The sequence below is a fragment of the Zonotrichia albicollis genome, chromosome 2, assembly GCF_047830755.1.
Source record: "Zonotrichia albicollis isolate bZonAlb1 chromosome 2, bZonAlb1.hap1, whole genome shotgun sequence".
NCBI lineage: Eukaryota > Metazoa > Chordata > Aves > Passeriformes > Passerellidae > Zonotrichia > Zonotrichia albicollis.
In genome coordinates, this window is record NC_133820.1 from 80,126,873 (window position 1) to 80,147,695 (window position 20,823).

The 20,823-nt window shown below is 40.8% G+C and overlaps 1 protein-coding gene across 27 annotated transcripts in view; it reads left to right on the plus strand.

The window, feature by feature from the left end:
- LMO7 (LIM domain 7) overlaps positions 1-20,823 on the plus strand; it is a 131,806-nt gene that overhangs the window by 46,631 nt on the left and 64,352 nt on the right. For 24 of the 27 annotated variants that reach the window (XM_074535535.1, XM_074535539.1, XM_074535537.1 and 21 more), the window contains exon 4: positions 10,792-10,898. In XM_074535535.1, coding sequence (XP_074391636.1) covers positions 10,792-10,898 — 107 coding nt within the window. Of the gene's footprint in view, positions 1-10,540; positions 10,584-10,656; positions 10,694-10,791; positions 10,899-12,160; positions 12,290-20,823 lie in introns of those variants that run through there. The other 3 variants (XM_074535553.1, XM_074535556.1, XM_074535555.1) reach the window with 3 other exon arrangements.

Sequence of the window (20,823 nt, forward strand, 5' to 3'; positions counted from 1 at the left end):
ATGACCCAGCCTTGGGCACTGACAGCCCAGAGAGCCAAACGTGCCCTGGGCTGCATCCAGAGCAGCGTGGGCAGCAGGGACAGGGAGGGGATTCTGCCCCTCTGCTCTGCTCTGACCCCACCTGCAGGGCTGCATCAGCTCTGGGATCTCAGCACAGCAAGGACATGGACATGTTGGAGCAGGTTCAGAGAAGGAACACAAAAATGATGAGTGACTGGAACACCTCTCCTATGAAGACAGGCTTAGAGCGTTGAGGTTATTCAGCCTGGGAAGAGAAGGCTCTAGGTTTCAATGTTTAAAGGAAGGTTATAAGAAAGATAAGGACAAACTTTTTAGAAAGCACTCTGTTGTGATAGGAAAAGAGGTAATAGTTTTAAATAAAAACCATTACCTCAACTAGATTTAGATTAGATGTAAGGAAGAAATTCTTTACTGTGAGGATGGTGAGGCATTAGGACAGCTTTTCCAGAGAGATGATGGATGCTTCATCCCTGGGAACATTCAAAGTCAGGTTGGATGGGGCACTGAGCAACCTGATCTAGATGGGTATGTCACTGTTCACTGCAGGGAGGTTGGACTAGGATTATATTTAAGGTCCCTTTCAACCCAAACCATTCTATGATCCCATGTTATTATTATGAGAAAAAAATCTTTTCACCTGGGAATTGACACAGCACTATATTTCAAATGTAGCCATCAAATAAAATGTTAAATTTCTTGCTTATTGTATCTTAGTGAGATTTTGTCAGTGTTCAAAAAATTGCAGTTGGAAATCAGTAACTGTGTTTCCATTGGCAACTGAAACTTCTGAATTTTACATTACTTCAAACTCCTAAGCAGATGTTTGTTCAGGTTTGGGAACACGATGGCCACAGTAACTAGGATGAAATTTCTGTTTAAATAGAAATCAAAACAAGTTTTGGTCTTTTAAAATGTTTTTGTAAATTTATGAAGCAGTGTAGAAATCTGATTTTTCAATAGTAAAGTTTGAGAAAAGTCTTTCTTTTTCTTATATAAGAAATTTTTAATGTGTCAAATCTTGGAGTACTTTGCAAAGAGCTCTTTACCATTGCTTCAGTTTTATACCTAAAGATAGTAGTGTGTGGTTAGTGAGAGTTTTAATGGCTTTTGTGCTGAGTCACATAGTAAGTCACAAGCAAGTCATAGTAGGGTGGGGATGAAATCTTGACTTTCAGTCCAGTTCTCTCACTGACCACACTGTAAACCAAAAAAAAGGATAAATTAGCAAATGTCAGGAGTAATGCAAGACGTGATAGGAATGCATATGGAACTATAAATCTTTCTGCTGTGTTATGGGAAAAAGGAATGTGGCCTGTATGGAAATGCCTCTAGCAGACAATTAAGAGAAAAGAATTGTGTGTTAGAAAGGAAGTATGGTTATTAATAGTTAGAGATGACATTGTTCTGTAGTCTTTCAATGCCTGATAGTGGGAGTATGTAATCTCAGCAGTGGTTTACTGATGTTTTGTGCCCCTCTGCTTGAAAACATATGGTACATTTCAGCCTTAGCTCTGAATTTCCTTTAATTGTTTTCTGTTGCTGCCTAAACACTTTGAAATATAGGGTGTGGAGAAAGAGGAGGTTGATGCAAACTCTATGAAATTTTTAGTAGCTGCTCAAGACATCGATCAGGCAGAGTGAAACCCAGGCACGGGGTTGAACTTGACAGGTTTTTAGGTGAGTGATGGTGGAGTGAAATATGTCTAGGAGACGTAAGTGGGGAAAAAGTGTGTGGATGCAGACCCCAAGGAATGGTGGTTCAACTACTTGCCCTGGCCTTTTGTCAGGGGTGCTGTAAGTGCTGTGCCTGCTGATTGATCTCTGACTCAAAAGCAGTATTTTGGGATGCTTTAAATGAGATCAGGTCTTCCAAACCAATGCTTTTAGCGTGTTACTGGGATGAGATGTCAAAATGCTAACTAATTAATTACGTCTTAAAAATCTTGTCAACTGACTATAAAGTAATATGATGGGCAGCAAGAACTTTCTAATATGGAAAATTGTTACTCTTTTTCCTGCTTGAAACCAAAGCTCTGAAAAAGTATTACCCTTTTTGCATCAGCTTGCTGTCACTTAAAAAAAATAAATATTGTTGCCAAATGAGCTCCAAGAAATTTCCATTTATCAATTCAATCAGCTGTAGTCTGTGGTCTACTCTGTCATTTGTATGCTGGCTTTATTTCTAAAGTAACTGATGACTGTGTCTGTTTGTCAAGAAACATTCCTTCCTAACTGGAAAAAAAATGTCAACCATGTAGAAGAAGTACACACCTTAATTCATACTTGTGACATTCGTAATCTGATTTCTCCTTCCTTTGTGAAGGAAGTGCAGATTTGAGATTCTTTTCAGCACTCAGTGTTTATTTGTGTTAAATCTTCATAAGGTGGACACTGGAGTACCTTTTCCCCCCACCACCTCTGGCTTGTCAGATATTTATCAGTGCCAGGTGTTTAAAATTCAGTTTTCAAAGGAAGCAGATGTTAACTGCAGCAGTGCTAACTTTCTCTGTGGTATCCATGGTGGGGCTGTGCAGCTCTGCTATCCACCCTTCTGTTTAGTACAAAATCCTCATTCCACATCTCCGAACACCTGCCCGAACACCTCCGCGCCCATGTGTGTGCTGAATCACCCTCCTCCAGTGAGGTGTGTGAAAGAACTGTTAACAACAACACCAGCAACAAGTGCTGCCAAATGCAGTGCTGGGAGCTGTTTCAGCTGCACTGACCAGCTTGCTGTCTGTGTGGCAGGAGGATGAGGAGGGCCATGAGGAAGCGTGGCACTGATGCAGGGGTTCAGATGGACTCCAAGGCAGCCATCTCCAAACCAACTCATCCATCCAGGGTGCTGGGAAAGCTTCTCGACAGCATGGGATAAGACCATGTAGGGCAGGAAGGATTAGATGTGGTACTAGGGTGCTACTCCTGTTAAGAAATAAATGATGCCTAGCTCTTGAAGGAAGCACACTTCCAAATGCTCTCTTACAAAGAATGAAGCACTAAATAACTGTCCAAAAATCAGGGGCTATGTGAATTCAGGATCTGAGGCTCTGTTTATGAAGAAGCTGTCTGAAGCTCTGTTTATGAAGTCCTGTGTATGAAGAAGCTGAATTTCACCTATATCAAGTTGTTAACCTGTGTGAGCAAAACAAAAAAACCTTATGTATACAAATAAAAAAAGGGGGGGGGTGGAGGAGGAAAGCAATCTCTGCCAAAACTTTGTGTTTCAAGAACAAGATGTCTTTACTTCTTTTATTACTCATTAGTCTTCAAGGGAGTTTCACCTTTAAGTGGATTACTGTCATTCCAGTTCTGTGTAGTGTGGTGACTTGGCATTGGAGTATTTAGCATACTTTGCTTGCAGAGTCTGTTTTGTATAAACTGTTCAGGGTGTAAAGCATATAGCTTGAATTTTTATTTTTTTCCCTTGACTTTGATTGGAATGCAACTAACTGGTGGGAAAGTTAAGGCTTGTCTAAACAAGGAAATAGCCCAGGCTAGTTCTTCCATACTGGCTTTCCAAACCTATACTTTCATTTCAGTATGAATGGCTCTGAGTGGATTAGCTCTAGTAGCAAGGCTTGTCTGCCAACATGCAGTACTTTAGCCCTTCTCCGTTCCAGGTTGCCTTATTTGGTAGCAGTGACATCCCAGAAACACACCTGCAGTTTACAACCTGACATTCACTCTCTTATCAATAAAAGGCTCATTTGGTACACACTGTTGCTGTGATATATGTTTGTAATGTCATAGTGAAGGTTATGCTGTAGCACAGTTAGAGATATGAGCCTGGGAGGCATTTTGAGTCATTGAAGACAGTTGGTCCTTTGCTATGTTAAACACCTTAAAGGTTGTCAACTCTGAAGTCTTGTTTAAAAAACCCATCAACCCACATTAATTTCTCCTGTGTGTTTTCCTTAATCCAGTTGCTCCTGTTGTGAAGAAAATGTGGAGCTCAGTGCTGCAAGAGGTGGCAGACAATGGGGTGGGCTGAGCAGAGGTGCCTTCTCTGGCCATTTCCCATGGTGGTGGGCAGTGTCAGGACCTGAATAACAAGTTTTGGGGAACATTCTTCCAATACATACCTTGGTCTTAGAGATCCATAACCAGCTGCAGTCACTGCAGATGGAATTGGGGTTTGGGAGACAGATGGACCTTTTTGTCCGAAACCAGAATGATTCTTTCCCTAAGGGTGCTTCAAAATATCATTTCCGTAATGGTTGCAATGGCAAAGGGGAATGTTCCTCCTCTTACTACAGTTATTGATAGTGGCAGCACCAAGGTAACCGCAAAGTTTGTGCACAGAGTTTCATTCCTGCATTCTCACAGCAGGAGCACCTGCTTTCTGAGAGGAAAGCTGACAGTGAATCATTAAAGATTTAGTATCTGTAATCATGCATAGAGCTGGAGCAGGGAATCCCTGTGTCAAGGATCACAGTAATTTATTGTTTTACCCAGTGTGGAAAAGCAATGAAGGGCGGGCAGAGGGGAGTGGCAAAGCAATTAACGCAGTTTCTGATCTTTGGCCAACACAGTGCTCTGTGCACTCTGTTATGGGTGGGATAATTTACTGAACAGGAGCCCTGAGGTCACTCTAAGTCAAATTATGTCTGCAGGATGATTGTTTTAACTGCTATTTTTAGTTTTGGACCCAAAAAGGGAGGAAAAGAGCAGTTTAGGTATCCTATCCACTCCTCCTGCATTTGGTTCAAGGTTGAAACTGTTGGCCTTCAGAGAAACACAGAGAGCAGTAGGAGCTGGGATCACGCACTACAGATGGGATGGGTGGGTAATGGGCACTGAACACCCTGACATTCAAGGCCAAGGTGGTAATGGGGAGTTCCTGGCTCCCAGGCCTGTGGTCAGACCACGGGGTTTGCGTTCAGCCCTGTTCCCTCCTGTGCTCTCACCCCTTCTGGCCCAGCCCGCAGCCGGAGCTAACAACTGAAACGCACCTCCGAGGAAGAGTGAGTCACCCAACCCGTTCAGCGAGCTCCTGCTGCAGGCTCCTTCCTTTACCCCACCTCTGAATATAAACAACGTGGAGCTGTGTGGTGATGCTGCTGCCAAATGCAGCTCTGAATTCTGCCTTAAACTGATTTGAGCTGACTTGAGTGGACTGTATAATGCTGTGTCTAGAAAAAATATTTTCTGCTTTGAAAAAATACCAGTTTTTTGTGATAGAAATTGGCCTTACTTAAGGGAATGAGGGTGCTAATAAAGAGGGTTTGTCATGAATGCACAGTAGAAAGCTGTGTCTCCTTCAAGATGACTAAATGTCTTGATAAATGCAGTACTAAGGAAAAATGCCTGTTAAATGTGGTCTACTCAAATGACTTTCAGAATTCTGTAGCCAAAAAAATGCATCAGTCACTCTTAAAATGTCAAGAGCTTTTGTTGCTAGGCACTATAGGTACTTGGTGGTTTTTGTCTTTTGTCTTTTTTTTTTTTTTTTTTTTTTTTTAAAGCCTGGAAACTGAAAACCACCTCTGGTGCCAAATCATGGTCTGGATGATGATGTAACATTTAGTGCAAATACACTTCATGGCCTTGCAAGCATAGGGTACCATCTCTTTCATACACTGAAAATAACTGCTTAAAATCCTCCCCAAAACCCACCAAAAATACACCCTTCTCCTACCCAACTCTCCCCTCCAAACTAGAGCTTGAATAGCAGTAGAAATAAGGGGTATGACTGAAAGAGTGGGTATTTATATCAGAATAGGAGACAACCTAGAGCACTGTCTTTTATTGGCTGATACATCCAGGAAAAACAAAAAACAACATGGTAATTAAATTGTTTTTCTCCCTGTTGCCAAGTGATTTGAAAGATGTGCCATAACTTGTATGCCTACGAGATTTCACTGTGTTTTGGCGCATACACAGGGATTCAGAGAAACAGTTAACTAGAGAGAAGATCAGGCTTACCACACAGCATGACTGCACCCTAAAGAAATCAAATGTATTTAAGCACTTGTTTAAATTAATATTCCTGTCCCACCCAGATAATCATGATAATGTGGGATTTTTTAAAAATAAAATTGCAGCTCTATTACACAAGCTGAATTTGGTGATGTTGTGTTGCATGTAAGTAGTCAAAATAAGGTAGTCTTTACATGGGGAGACCTCTTTTAATTCGCTTTTACTTTAGATGTTTAAAAAAATTCTTTTTTTTTTTGTTTTACACACTCCACACTTTATGCCCCTTCTCAGGTAGGTGACTTTGGGGTTTTCTTCCTATTTAAGGTCAACCTCTTCTTGATCTTTTTTGCATCTTTTGTCTTTTTCTTTCCTGTTGCTCATGCTGATTTTTTTTTTCTGGTTTAGAAGTACTCTTTTTCTTTGGTTTATTAGGTGTTGAGGAACCTCTGTACTTCCCCCCCCACCAACACCTCACCAGTGCTCTGTCTTTCTTTTCAAATTCTTGCCAAGGTAACGTACATTAGGAGCTGATCACAGGTGCGACACAGAACCACGGTCCAGTGGTCCAATGCCTCAATTTTATTTTTTTTTAGCTGCTCTTTAAAATTGTTATTTTTAAAGGAAGGTGTCCAAATTCTTGTGTTTCCCCATGGAGTTACCAGCTTCTTTCTTCTTTGTGGTCTGGAGGCTGGTGATAGCAATGAGGAGCCCTGCAGCAATGGCCTGGCTCTTTCCCTCACATTCACCTGCTCTGGCACAGCCTCCCTGCTCCTGGCCTAGGAGCAGCACTGAGGACCAGTGAGGAAAGACTCAGCTTTGAGGAGCTCCTCTCCTCAAGTCCATGGAGTTGCAGGAGTGAGAAGCAGTTCTGCTCTGCTCAGATGCTGGAGGGAGGGTGTGGACCACAGTCTCATTTTCAGTGTAGAGATGGCATCTTGGCTCCTTCAAAGCATTGGTTGGAGGGAAATGCTTTAACAACAGGAGAGGGAAGGGTTTGTGTCCAGTGGTGCCCCATGGGGACCAGAAAGTCAGGTACAGAGCTGCAACTGTACAGTATTGTTTGCCTTTTCCCTGAACAGCAGTATTTAAAAGCCTGCTTGTAGATGACCTGTTTCCCACTGGCAGCTCCATCTCTCCTATATTATGACTTTGCAGCACTTTTGGGTGCGGTTCACTTTGAAGTTTGAGGCAAAAATGGAATACTGAAGGGTAATAGCTCTATCTAGTCAGTGTTCTACGTTGTGCATTTAATCTAAGTGTGTACAACATGTGGAAAACTCAAGCCATGCTAGGAACATTTGAAATGCTCTGCTGTTCCATCATGCCCACCACTGGGGGAAAAAACTAGCCCTTCCCACAGTCTCAGTCAAACCTCCACACCCCTTCTCACTAAGACACTTAGAAGTAGAAATAGCATACCAGAAATTAATTACACTTGAATTTTGTGGTTTAGACTTCAGGCTTTATTTTTGTTGTGATTTAAAACCTGTAATTCTGTGATGTGTATTTCAACTTCAGAGGCTCAGGGAAATGCAGTGATTGAGTTCTCTTAATAACATGAACAAAAATTAACTGATGATTTCATCCCTGTTAGTTCAAGAGCTTTCTCTAATAATGGTCAGAACCTTATGTTTTCTGCAAAAATGTATTTGATCTGTCCACTGATTAATCCTTGCTTTTGAAATGGGCAGCCCCTCTCTCCCCTTCTGGTTTTGCTTCTCTTGTGCTGATAGGTAGCACCAGTATTGCCTCTCATGACCCACTTTATTGGTATCAAATTCTCCAGTTTGTCTTTAGTCCCTTATCTTCCCTTGGCATCATAATTCTTTTTCTCTGCTAATTTGTTTCTTTATTAAATTTAAGTGGCCTCCTCGTGTTTACAGAGGTTGAGAACACAGTGGAAGAAGAGGGTAGTGGATGCAAGTATGAGCCTTTTTCTCTTGAGGACATCTTGTCAGTGAATTTTGTCACCTGGAGATAGGTTTGGTGTGCTGTGCTTTTCCAGGATTTTGAGGTCTGGTTGTTTAAATAGAACTATTTTTGTGAAGTGTGATGAGATTCGGATTACAGTATGTCCTTTGAAGCTGCAGTGGCAATGACCATTAGTTTTGTTAAAGTACAGTTACATTGGTGAAAAGAATGGTGTAATGGTTTCTATATTTGAGTGCATTAATCTCTGAAAACTGTTCCCGTTCACATTTCTAATGATAAATTTAATTGGAAGGTTGATAACTTGTCTTTTTTTTCCTACTTATTTCTGTAGTGCTATTTAAAATTCATCTTCCTGTTCATTATTCTGGTAGAGTTTAAAATGGCTGCTAGCTATTTTAAGACCTGTGGCTTTGCTGATTAACCATGATGATTAGGAATGGTCAAGAATAACCTGGCAAAGACAGTATTTAGGAGTGCTGATTTGTTTAAATGATACCTTTTTGTGTCAATCTCCAAACCCGATAAAAAGTCTATTGGGTGTGTCATCTCTTGATGCTGTGAGGGTCATTTCCAGGCCCTGGCTGCAGAACAGCTGGTGTTGGGGCAGTAACCTGTGAGATGGCAGGCATGATCAAACTTCTGGCTTGGGAGCTGAGGGAAGGAAGATTTGGAACCCTGTTTTATCCTGCACGTGAGCACTGTAACTAACGGTGTTCTGCCTTCCATGTTAGCTCCTCCTGCTTCTGACCCCATTCCTGATGGTCTTGACTCCTGTTAGCAGGGATGTTCTCAGGGGCTGTAAGTGCTATTTATCGAGAGGTTGATGCTTGATAGGTTTAATTGCTGAAACACCTTCAACATTAATTATGTCATGTGCCAGAAGTTTGGTGGTTGTGCAGCCAAGCAGCCACTGGTGAGCAACTCCTCTGCTTTGTTTTTGTTGCTGTCAGGGTGTAGACGACATCTGTTTTTCTAAATCTGACTCTTCTTCCTTGTTTACCTGCACAATGTGCTCATTTTCAGCCCTGTGGTTGATGTAACTCATTGGTTTGGGAGTTTGCTCTGAGTTGCTGTGGTGACTGGGCAGACCAATCAAACCATATTGCCTTCACTGGTGTTGGTGTCAGTTCATTAACTTGGAGTTACTCATTCTTTCTGCTCTGCTGCTTTCTTCTTGTGCCTTACTTGCCAGTTTCATAGACTCCCTAGTCCCCTGAACACTGCCCTGGTGGTTGTTTAGCAAGTAGTTCCTCTTCTTGCAATGGGAATGTAGCCTGTGGCTTCTTCCATGCAGAGGAAACAATGCCTTTTCAGGTCCTTGCTGGTTTAGTACTAAGGGGACACTCAGATATTAATTGTCTAAAGTTGGCACATCTAGACAATTTTCCCTATAGTGTATGGAAAGAAAAAAGGGGCATTGCATGAAAGGAAAAGCAAATGCCCCTTCTGAGGCTGCATCTCACAGCATGAAGCTCTTCCCTGGGCACATGTGCAGCAGCCCCCTGGGCACTGCAGGGACCTGGGCATGGGTGAGGCTGCCTGTCCTCCATCCTTCCCAGCTTCCTCCTCTCATCTGCCCCCACATGGAGTCCCCCATGTTTGCCATCATGTTGCACCCCCTGCAGCAGAGCAGCCCCCGCCATGGCACAGCACTTCAGGCCTTGGGCCATAACCTTCATGGTATGAGACACCTGGGATCTTTCAGATGTGGTAACGCAGAGCCCGCAGCCTGCATGGGGAATACCTTGCTCAAATATTTTCCTTGAATTAAGCCATGTTTACAGACTGATAAGAAATACTAGAATCCCAGGGACCTTCAAAACAGAAGGTTGTGGGGATTCTTTGGTTTGTTTTACTTTCTTTATTAGAAGCAGCTGTCATTTTCTTTGTAGGTTGTTTTTTTTAATGATTTTTAAATGAAGGAATAACTGTATTATGTGTCAAAAAATAATTTTAAAGCATATTAAATTGCTAAAGCAGAACTTTTCTATACTGTGAAATTCTGATATCAGCACCTTGACTTACAAACTCTTAATGACAGGGCTGTGTGTAGCTTATGAATTAAGTAACTTCATGTACCTTTTCCTTTGGCTTGCAGCTGAAGGAAGCAAGTGCGCAAGAGGGCACATTCTTTTGTTGTTGATAGCATTCCGCCTTAACGAGAAGGAATTTCTTGCCTATCGCCCACTGTTCATGAAGTGGAAAGAGATCACAAGTTGTATAATCTCTGTATATATCATTAGATTTATTCTTTTTTTAACATTTCTCTCATGGGTCAGTCCATCCTGCAGCAGGTGCACAGAGTGGGTGCTGCTCCTCTATTTTGTAACAGATCGGTGTGAAGTTGAGGAGGGGGTGTGGGAAGTGGAAGGGGAGGGACTCGGGAAGAATCCCCCCCCAAGTGAGGCGGCAGCAGCAGCTCTGAATACAGTTTGGTTTCTGTCTCTCCGGAGCTTTGCTCAGCAACCAAACCCAGACTCCAGGTGCAGTATTCCCTCATCAGTCTGTGAGCATAGAAACGAAGAGTCCCTCCTCTTCTTCCTCCCCTGCCAAGAGTTTCTGGGTGGTGAATGTCAGTAGCTGGAGTTATTTTTAAAGGCATTGAGGTGAGGCTTGTCGTGCAAAGCTAGGAAGAGGGCGTTTGTTTGCTGAGCAGAGCTGACATCAAAGTGGAGATTGCTGCCTACTGGCTCACTGCTGCCTTATGCCAGGTAATCTTTAACATAGCCCTCAGTCCCTGCCATCGCAGCCCAGCCTGCTGTGTGCATGAGAAACGAGCAGCGTTTATGATCCAGAAGATTGCTTTTCCAGTTTCATTTATGTGAGCTGGACTTTGACATTTAAAGGCTAGTACTAATCATCTTGCAAAACCTGCTTAGTGCTCATAACTGAGCAACTGCTTTCTACTTCTCTTTGCAGGATAATATAAATGTTTTTCTGAAAGCGTGTGGAAACATTGGACTCAAAGAAGCTCAGCTTTTTCACCCAGGAGATCTTCAGGATTTGTCCAATCGAGTTACAGTCAAGTGAGTTTTGTGGTTTTGTTTTCTCCTTTCCCTTCTCCCTCTAAGCGCTTTCTCGGTCTATTTTTTTTTTTAAATGTTTGCCTATGGAAAATTCTTCTTTTAATCTGGTATGAGCAGTTCTGAATACTGTGGTGAGGGTTTAAGCCTTGTTAAAGCTAGAGGATAAGACTTTCAGAAATGTAATTTAAAAGATGAAGTATGATTATAATAGTAACCTTACAAGCAAACTAATTGTTAATGAATATTTACAGCATTTAATCTGAGATAGAAACTGTTCAGCTTATTTTAGACTTGGAGCAAAATTGTTAAATTATATCAAAAGCATCACTTTTCTTTATGATTTGTGATCACCGATGTAAATCTGAAAGGCTGAGGTGGTACTTCTGATACTTATCCAAATGGTTTTGAGGCTTAGGTATAGTGTTCCTGAAGGACTGCTGGTCTTGCCACTCAAGTATTAATCAGATGTTTGTCTCTGAGTGTTACATCCCCTGTCAAGAGATGTATGTGTATGTATGAGTAGAAATCAAGTACTGAATGGCATGTTTATGGAGATGAGAGTTTTCCTGTGAAATAGAAGTGGCTTGGTTCTAAAATATATTTCGTGGATTTTCATATTTCAAGACTGCTCTGTCTCCTAATAAGAATTTTATTACTAGTTTCTGAGAGACTAAGGTGAAACTTTACTGTTAAGACAGGGGTTTTAAGATAAATGAGTCGAAGCAAAAATCATCCTAGGGCACACTGATTTGTTACAGTGTTAACTGTTTATATTATATTGGGACAAAAGGGTGAATTTATTGTCTCCAAAAAAATGAAATCTTTAGTGGGTTTTGCTGGAAGCCTGTCAAGTTAAATGTGAAGGATTGATTCCTGTCTTAAATTACCAGTTTTATCAAAGAGGAACAGGCAGTAATCCTTCTGCAAATACAAGGAAAAAATACTGTGAAATGATATGTAGCTGCTTTAATTAGAAAGAAATCTCTTGTAGGTGGGTTGAGTGGTAGCCTGTTGACATTCTCTCTGCCTGGTTTCAGAATGAAAGTTCATGCTGTTTTGAGGTCTGATATGTGAGATGTCAATGTGTTTTCAGTTTTTGACTCATACCCAAAATGTAATTTCTCACTAATCTGCTGTTTAGGGACTTGGCACACTTCCAGGACATTGGCATTCTCCCTGCCGGTCCCTACGTCACGCCAAAAGCCGGAGGGTTGGTAACCTCTGCCGTGTTTAAATTACTCACAAAGCCCTAGCAAAAGTTGTTTTGGTGGAGGTTTGCTCCAAGGGAATGGCTGGGAAGGGTTGGAGGCAGTCGGGAGCTGGCGTTCAGCAGCGTCAGTAGCGACAGGCTGGGAGCGCGGGGAGGCCGAGATAGCGAGCTCTTGTGCAAGGTATGTTGTCCGACTCGTCCCAACGTGGAACCACGGCGCCCGGGAGAGGTCAGCCGTGAAATCCATCCAGTGGGTCTGTGAGCCAGGCTTTTTTGGGTCCTTGCAGCACCACCAGTTCGCTTCCCGGCTCCGTGAGCAGAGAGTGAGGCTGGAATTTGAAGTTGTCACGAGACAACAGTGGTTTTACATCATACCTTCTCAGCAATGCTTTAATTAGTGTTTTTCAAAAAAGCAGATTTAACTATTGAGTACTTCTTATGGACAGCAGTGTGGGGGGTCTGGGTTAGAGTCAAAAGAGCTGCCAGCCATACAGCCATGTTCTTGTAATTTGTTTCAGTATGAGTTTGCTTCTCCACACATTATATATCATGTGACAGTCCCACAGTGTGTATTAAATGCTTCCAGAGTAATTCAAAACTTCTGTATGTGAGCATGCTGTAAAGTGGTGTCCTAAATATACTAGCACTTTTGATGTATTTAGGAGGTTGGAAAGGGATGGGAGGAAAGTTTTATTCCAAGAAATAAAGGAAATAAGTTACATGAAGATAACTCTCTCCATTGAAAAGTTAATTACAGAAATAATTTTATTACCCAGAGGGCAAGCTATTCTTCTGAGGATTTTCAGAGAGATTTATATTTGTGTCAGGAGAGAAATGCTGTCTGATCAGGAATTTTATCTGATGTGTCCTTTTATTATTTAATAGAAATAAGTAGTTTCATACATTCAAGATGAATTACAAATGTCTTCAAAACTTGTAGGATGTCAGGCCTCAGAAAAGGGGTACTATTTCATGTCTTGCTTTTGTCTTATCCTCTGTTAATCTAGTTTCATAATTAGAAGTAAATAATTTCTTGTCACCAAGAAGTAAAACTTTTCATTTGCTGACTTATTCAAAAGATTGCATTTAACTTTTGGATTTCTAGCATTCCAAAGCAAAATCATTTTGCTGCTATCACCTGAGGCTAGTTGCCCGCATCTTAAAGCAGCGGTGATATGCTGTGTGGGATAACATTAATGTGTGCCTGAAGCAGTGTGTGTTTTGACACCACAAGAGGACTGCTGTGTTCTACTGTTGCACCACTGTTAGCACAGGTTTTTTTATCTACCCAAAACAGATTAAATAAACTGTTGCTTAGAAAAGTCAGCTTAACAGGCAGAGAACAGCATGCTGGTAGGACATGCATCTACTGTCAGGTATGAAAAGGTGTTTGATTTGCCTTGGATGTTGAAAACTGGTCAGAGGAATGTACCATTAAAAGGGTGGGTCTGCTTCTGCTGCTAAGGAGGACATGAGAGTTGGCATCTTATGTAAGAGCAAAACCAGTCTTTCCCATTGTCTGGGAGGTTGCATCTCTGTCCCTGTTACCCTTGTTCGATTGATCGGTCACCTCAGGAGCTGGGCAGGTCCTCAGGAGGAACACCTCCCTTTTGAGATGGATGAGCTCTGTGCAGTGGTGCTCCATGTGCTTCTCCTGTCTCTGCTGCCTGGCAGTTACCTGTGGTATCTCCTTTTTACCTTGTGGGAAGTCCTATTCCCTCAGGCTGTTTCCGTCTCAGGCTGCCATCCCGTCCCACCTGGGCAGGCTCCCTTCCCAACAGGAAGAGTTATTTTCTCCTTGTACTTTATTTCTGAGTGTGCTTGCTGCCTTTTGCCGTACCTTTGCTGACAGCTCTCTGATGAACAGCGCCACAAAGCCATTCAGAGTTACCAAACTCTGTTATGTGGTACAGTGTTCTTGTGTCACCTGAGGTAAGGTCAAGACCCTCGGTTCCTCATGAACAGAATCTGTTCTGAGAAAATAATCTTTCTATCTGGTGAGGAGGCTACAACTTTCACTTGTGTTTTGTTTTCTCTTCGAACTGAGATGATGCACAGGCATGATGTGAAACCCTCCTCTATAATTACTAGAAGTAATCTGGGACAAGAGGAGCAAGAATCCTCTTACATACCCAGACTTTCAGTTCCAAGTGATTATGTGATTATCCTTTTTGTAAAGAAAAAGCTCCTTAAAATTTTATTGTTTAGAAGTTTGTATGAAAAAGACTGGCTAAAATTACTGGTTGCTGCTCCAACCCTTGCAAACTTTATGCTTTGCCAGATCAGCAAGATTAGTAGTTGGGTGGTGTGGAAAAATGGTCCTGGCATGGATGATTTCTTTTCTGCCAGTGAAAATGGGAGTGTGGATTAATGTCTGAGATTTATAGTTCAGTCTTTCTGTAAATCTGCAGAAGTTATTGCTCAGTGGTACAGTAGAGCAATGTGTCATGTGCTCCAAGAAGGATCATCCAGATGGACTTACTCCTCACATACCCTGTCTGGCAGTCATGTGCATATCATCTTGTTCAGTTATTTGTGTAAATGCTTATGTGTCCCTCTTCAGTTCTTTTGGTATATTTGATTTTTGTTTCTCAGTGTAGTGTTTTATATTTTCTAATTGGTGATGTTGTTTTACAACACAGCAGTTAGTGAAGGATTTTTAAATTTTTTTATACTAATGCAAGATTGTCTTAATACGTCATTTGATTCTTTTTTGGTTCTGTCAAAGTAAGAATGTAATACAAGCTTAGTGACTCTCAGTTGTCAGCCTGGTTACTATTTAAAAATGTTAAGCACTTCCTCACCCAGCTCTTTAGGGGTGACACACCCAGTTGTTCCCAGCTGTGGAAGGGTTCTTAATAAAATTATACCAAGGAATTATAAGGGAGAATTCACAAAGGCAGATACCAAGCATCAATTCAGTGGAGTTTATCTCAATTATCATTTTTAAAGGAGGCAGCCTGAATGCTCAGAATGAGAGTGTAAATTCAAGTTTGTCTTTGAAGAAAATTAATTCTTCTACATGAAAAAATTTATAATTCTGTAAAATGAGATCTCCGGTTGAAGAATATCATTAAATTCTAATATTAAAAAAAAGGTGGGTTAATAGAGTAAAATATTAAACTAAGAAAAAAAAGAAAATTTACTGCAAAATCCTAAATAGCAAACTTTGCTAAAGCTACCACAGCCCTGACTTCTGATGTTGAAGCTTTACCATACTAATTTCATTTTTCAATAATAGGGCAAATTAAAATACTTAGCTGCCACTAATATTGTTACTACATTGTTGTATTTAGAGTGTGTCTTGAATGAAACTAAAAGTGGAGGCCCCACCTGGAGCACTGTGTCCCGCTCTCAGGCACCCACCACAGGAAGTGTGTGGACCTGCTGGGGTGACTCTGAGGGCCAGGAAGGTGAGCAGGGAGCACATCTCATATGAAGGCAGGCTGAGAGAGCTGGGCTTGTCCAGCCTGAAGAAGGGAAGGCTCCAAGGAGACCTTCCAGCACCTAAAAGGGGCCTAAAAGAAAGATGGAGAGGGACTTGTCACAAAGACGCATAAGATAAGCGGTAATAGTTTGAACTAGGATAGCATGGGTTTGGTTTTAGACATTGGGAAGAAATTCTTTACTATGAGGGTGGTGTGGCACTGGAATAGATGGAGCTGTGGATGCCCCATCCCTGGAAGTGTTTGAGGCCAGATTGGATGGGACTTTGAGCAATCTGGTCTGCTGTGGAAGGTGTCCCTGCCCATTGCAGAAGGGTCGGAACTAGGTGATCTTTAAGGTCTCTTGCAATCCAAACCATTCTGTGATTTTTTTTTTCCCCAAGATAGATCAAAGTATCTCATCACCTTGCAGAACCTAGTATTTGGATAAATCCTTCATCTTTTTTCTGGTCTGCGCTTTTCCCACATATTCATTATCAATCTTGTAATATGTTAGTTATGTAAAGCAAACAGAAAACCCTGTTGGAGAAGTTTTGCTGAAGTGGGACTCAGTACATACATGAGAGGAAATAACAGAGCTATGACTTTGGCCCTGGCATTTCAAAATGTTAGGTAGTTTTTATCTTAATCCATTTAATGTTTCTTTAGCATAATCTTTTTTTATGAATTTCTAAACAAAAAGCAATCCTGGAAAAATTAAAATGCCATTCTTTCTGTAACATAAAGCTCTCTATAACTAAAGCCAACTGGAGAGAAGTGACAACTGTTACATGAATGTTCATCCTTGTGTTCCTGCATTTCAGCTAAGCTTTTGAGACAGGCTCTCTATTTCAGTTCAGAGATAACACTTTCTGAATTTAAAATACCACCCAAAAAAGTGGTTCAGAGAATAGATGCTTTCTAAATAAAAACTGAGAAAATTAAATGGTTGCTGTGTGGTATGGCTGTAAGGACATATTCTGTGCCTGTTGTTCCTTTTGGAGCAGGATATATTTAATGGGGTGCTCTTCTGATTATATAAGAGTGAGCTATTATACCAACCTTAAGTATTTTAAGCATATGTACAGAATCACTACCTTGCATATCACAACTCTTGTCTCTTATTAAGAAACCCTCTCCTTTTGGGGGCTGTCAGAAGGGAAGCCACCTGGCAGTGAGTTAAGCTAAACACAGTGCCCTCTAGTACCTGTCTTCTTTAGCCTGTAATTTAAATTACGGTACTGCCACCACAAATTACTGGTTTTGCGGTAGGAAGTAGCTGTACACTATTTCCTGATACAAGATACTGAATTAAAAAATATTCTCCTTTAATAGTAGTTGATGTTTCTTATGACTTGAATGTTCTTCCTGTCTAAACCTGGGGAATATGCTGCATTTCCTGATTCCACTTCTGTTTCCTGCTCAGGGTGCTTTTTTTCCAGGGTAAACAAAGGCAAAGTGAAATTTCTGTTCTATGGGATGAATGTTAGCACTGTTGGGCAGACCACTGAAAAAAGCAGTCTACATAGAAATTCCTGAAAATATGATCTTTTGAGTGGGAATTGGTTATCAAGGCTCTTTGGAAATTTTTTGAGAGCTTTAATTGTAAAAGCAATACCACATCTCAGTGTTTGGAGGAATTTTTTAGGTTTGCTTTGCCAGAATCATTCAGATCTTTAAACTGTTTGGCAAATCAGGTAAAGCTGAGGTATAGCTGAAACCCTGAGGTGTGATGATGAGACACTCTTTTGGGACTTGTATCTTATTTTGCCCTTCAGGAAGAGCTGTGGTATTTTGCTCAAAGGAGACTGAGTCAAATACCCTGAAAATGGATGCTTGAAAAACCAATCAAACAAGACCCCAAACCAACCTCAAAAACAACAATGAAAGGAGAGAGAATGCAGATCAGTTAGTGGACAGATAGCTCAGAGCTGGTGTTTTCTGTTGATAATACTGAATTTGTGGTCTTCTTTCGTATCTGTTTGCTTAGTTACTATATTATCTTGAACTTTTTTTTGCACAAGAATTGAGTGCTTGCAATAAGAGAGTATGATAGAGCTGAACCTGAACTTGCTGTGCTGATTTTTCTAAGAAACATGCATTTTAATGAGTTGAAGAACTTATTTTCTAATTTGGCCTCATAATAAAAAAAACCCCAACCAACTCAAAACACTCACACAACATAGAACCACCCTTTCCTGCCTTTTAATTTTGCGTAGAATAGAAAGTGGTGAGATGGATGAAAGCCAAATGCTTCAGTGCATGAAGTATGAAAATGATTGGACCAAAACTTGTGTCTCCTTAAATTCTCTTGCTTGTACCTATGTGACTGAAGAGTCAATCATCCCAAAAGCTTCAGCACTTTAGAAACTATCTTTGAATTCAAACTGAGGTGAAACAAATAAAAGACAGCTTTTTGTGGGTCTTGAAAATTGAAATGCAAACCATTTAACCAAAATTTAATTAGGACAATGGATGTGGCTTTCTCCATGTTTATATTCAGGGAAATAACATTTCTTACACATATGGTTGTAATAGGCCTTTATTGTGGTAACTAAGTTTCCTAGTGACTTTCCTTGAAATGGAAAAGTGCAGCACTTCAGACTGACTCTAGAAATGTTTCTACAACTTTGTAAATTTGTAAATTCTCTTTTTGCTATGGGCATTGGCAAAGAAATGTATTTGCTTCCTGAGTACAGCTATATTCTAAATATTGAAATTGCTGTGTTTATTTTTTTAATGATAGATCTGATTGCAAGATCAGTAATTGCACATGTTTTACTTTTCTTAGTATTTGGGACAATTATATAGAGATAAAGAAAAAATTGGTTTTTTCAGTCTTGTGAAACTGATGTGCTTAAGTGAAAAATATTCGTGCTCATGTCACTAATCTGCACAAACTGTAAATCATTGCAGTAAGAACGTTGTAGGCAATAAAATATGTTCCAGACTTTGGACCATACCGCTAGAAATTTACCTTCAATTCTTAGGTTTAAAGTCTATAAGGTGTTAGGTGTGGTGCCATTTAATCTGTCTGCTTTATTTTCTGGTCACTATGAATAATATTGGAGATAGATCACTTTTGCTGTTGAGTAATTTAAAAGTTAATAATTTACACTTCCTTTATCAGATTATACTTTTGATAGCATTTGGGGTTTTGTGAAGATGATTCTGCTCTAAGAATGAAGAACTCTGGAGTTCTGTACCCGTACCTAGATGTGCACAGGAGGAGTTTGAACAATTCAGAGTAACAATACAGGTAGCATGTGTTAGTTGTATCAAAATCAATTCAAGTATCTCTAGTGGCACAGATCCACAGGCTTATATTGGAATTCAGGTAGTTCTTCTACAGAAGTGAATGATTCCCTGCAGAAAATTTCAGTAGCTTTCTACAGAATTGCACTGGTTTGTTCAAAGTAATCATATTTGATCCTATTACATTTCAAAAGTATCTCTGGGATAACTTTGGGGTGGGAGGGGCTACAAACCCATTATTACTGAAGGCCTTTATGCTTTTTCAGTGTTTGTTTGTATTAACAGAAGTGTCTCTAGCATTTTAGGATTCCCATGGGAATCCATCTAAATCTTAAATACCTGTATTCATTTTAATCCCCTAGCTTCCCAGGATTAAATGCAGTTTATAAAACAATGCATGAGAGGGAAAACAGCATTTTTGATGGGTAGCAGTGAGTACCTTACAAAAGGAGGTAAAGAGAAAGCCTGCATTTTTTGGTGGTGGCTCTTTTTTCCTCCATACAAAAGAAGTGTTTGTGTCTGATGTTGGAAATCAAATGACTTAACTAACATAAGCTTATTCTTTTTCTAACATCAATTACACAGAAACATGTATGCAAGTTCACTATTGTATTATTCTAAATGGTATTTTACTGCTAAATTGCTGAAGTTCAGTTAGTTTTTCTGCAGACAACTCAACAGGAAGAGCTGCTATATTTAAATAGTGGGGGAAGCTGACTTCTTGAAGTTTTCCATGGGTGCAGGAGTTTGCCAGTTCACCATGCTCTGCAAATAGGGAGAGTAAAGCTGAACAGTGTAGTGACAGTTTTTGATCGTACTTCATGCAAAACCCTACTTCTGGCCATTTTTATTCCTTTCAGACATTTCAGTTCTAATTATTATTACTGCTTAATTGGAGCATTTACTGTATCCTTTGAAATGACATTAATGTTTTGGGGTTTTTTTTTTGCTGTGAATGTTACAGAATGCAATTGGCAATGAAATAACAATTTCAAATATTCTTACAAACTGCATTTCCACAGGGTTACAGGGTTGTTTTCATGCCGTCACTGAAACCAATTAAACAAAATAATGTCTCACCACATGGTTAGATGATAAGAACAGGCGGAGGGTTGGAAATAAAGAGCCCTAGATATCAGCCAAGCTTAACCACACAAAGGCATGTTTCTTTTAAATGATAGAGATCTGTTGTCTTTAAGAAACAAAAGGAAAAAAACCCCAACAACAAAAGCAAAAGAAAACCCAACAGGGGAACTGTTCTCCAGACTGAACAATCTGGGTGATCAAGCTCAGGATCTCCAGCCATGCACATCCTGGTGACCTCCACTCAATTTGCTCCAGTTTATCCATGTCTTTCCTGTACTGTGAGACACCAAACCAGAGACAGCAGCGTTACAGAGGTGGCATAGTAAGTGCTGAGGACAAGGGGGAATGATGGGCTCTGTCAGCCTTCTGACATGCTCCATTTTGCACATCCAAGCACCATTTCATTCCGCCCTGCGTGCTGGTGGCCAGTGGTGACAGGACTGGCTGCTGGCTGAGGTTCGGCCCAGCAGGACCACCGGGCCCAGCTCTCCTCTCTGCTCTGCAGTTACAGGAATTAGGTCCATCCATGGGGCAGGACTTGGACTTTGTGATTATTGGATGTCATATGAGGTTCCTGCAGAGCCAGTCCTCCCAACAGCCCTGCCCTCCAGCGTATGTATCCCCTCCCTACCATTCTGTCTGCCCAGGGAGGGAGCGCAGTCTCAGAACCTGACTCAGAAAGCAAAATTCTGGAAGCTGCTGCAGCTGGTTTCTGGGACTAGAGTAAGAAGGTTGACTAATGCTGATGATATTTCCTCTTTCCTTTCCCTTCCAGAAAAAATGTCCTGCAAATGTAAACACGCACACACCTTTGAACCCAATATGTACAGATATGCATCAACTGACGTGGATTCCAATGCGTTATATGATAAAATATTTAACTGGGGCGGGGAAAGGGAGTCCAAGTTCAAAATACTTCTGCTCTTGCGAAGGCTGTTAAATTACAGAC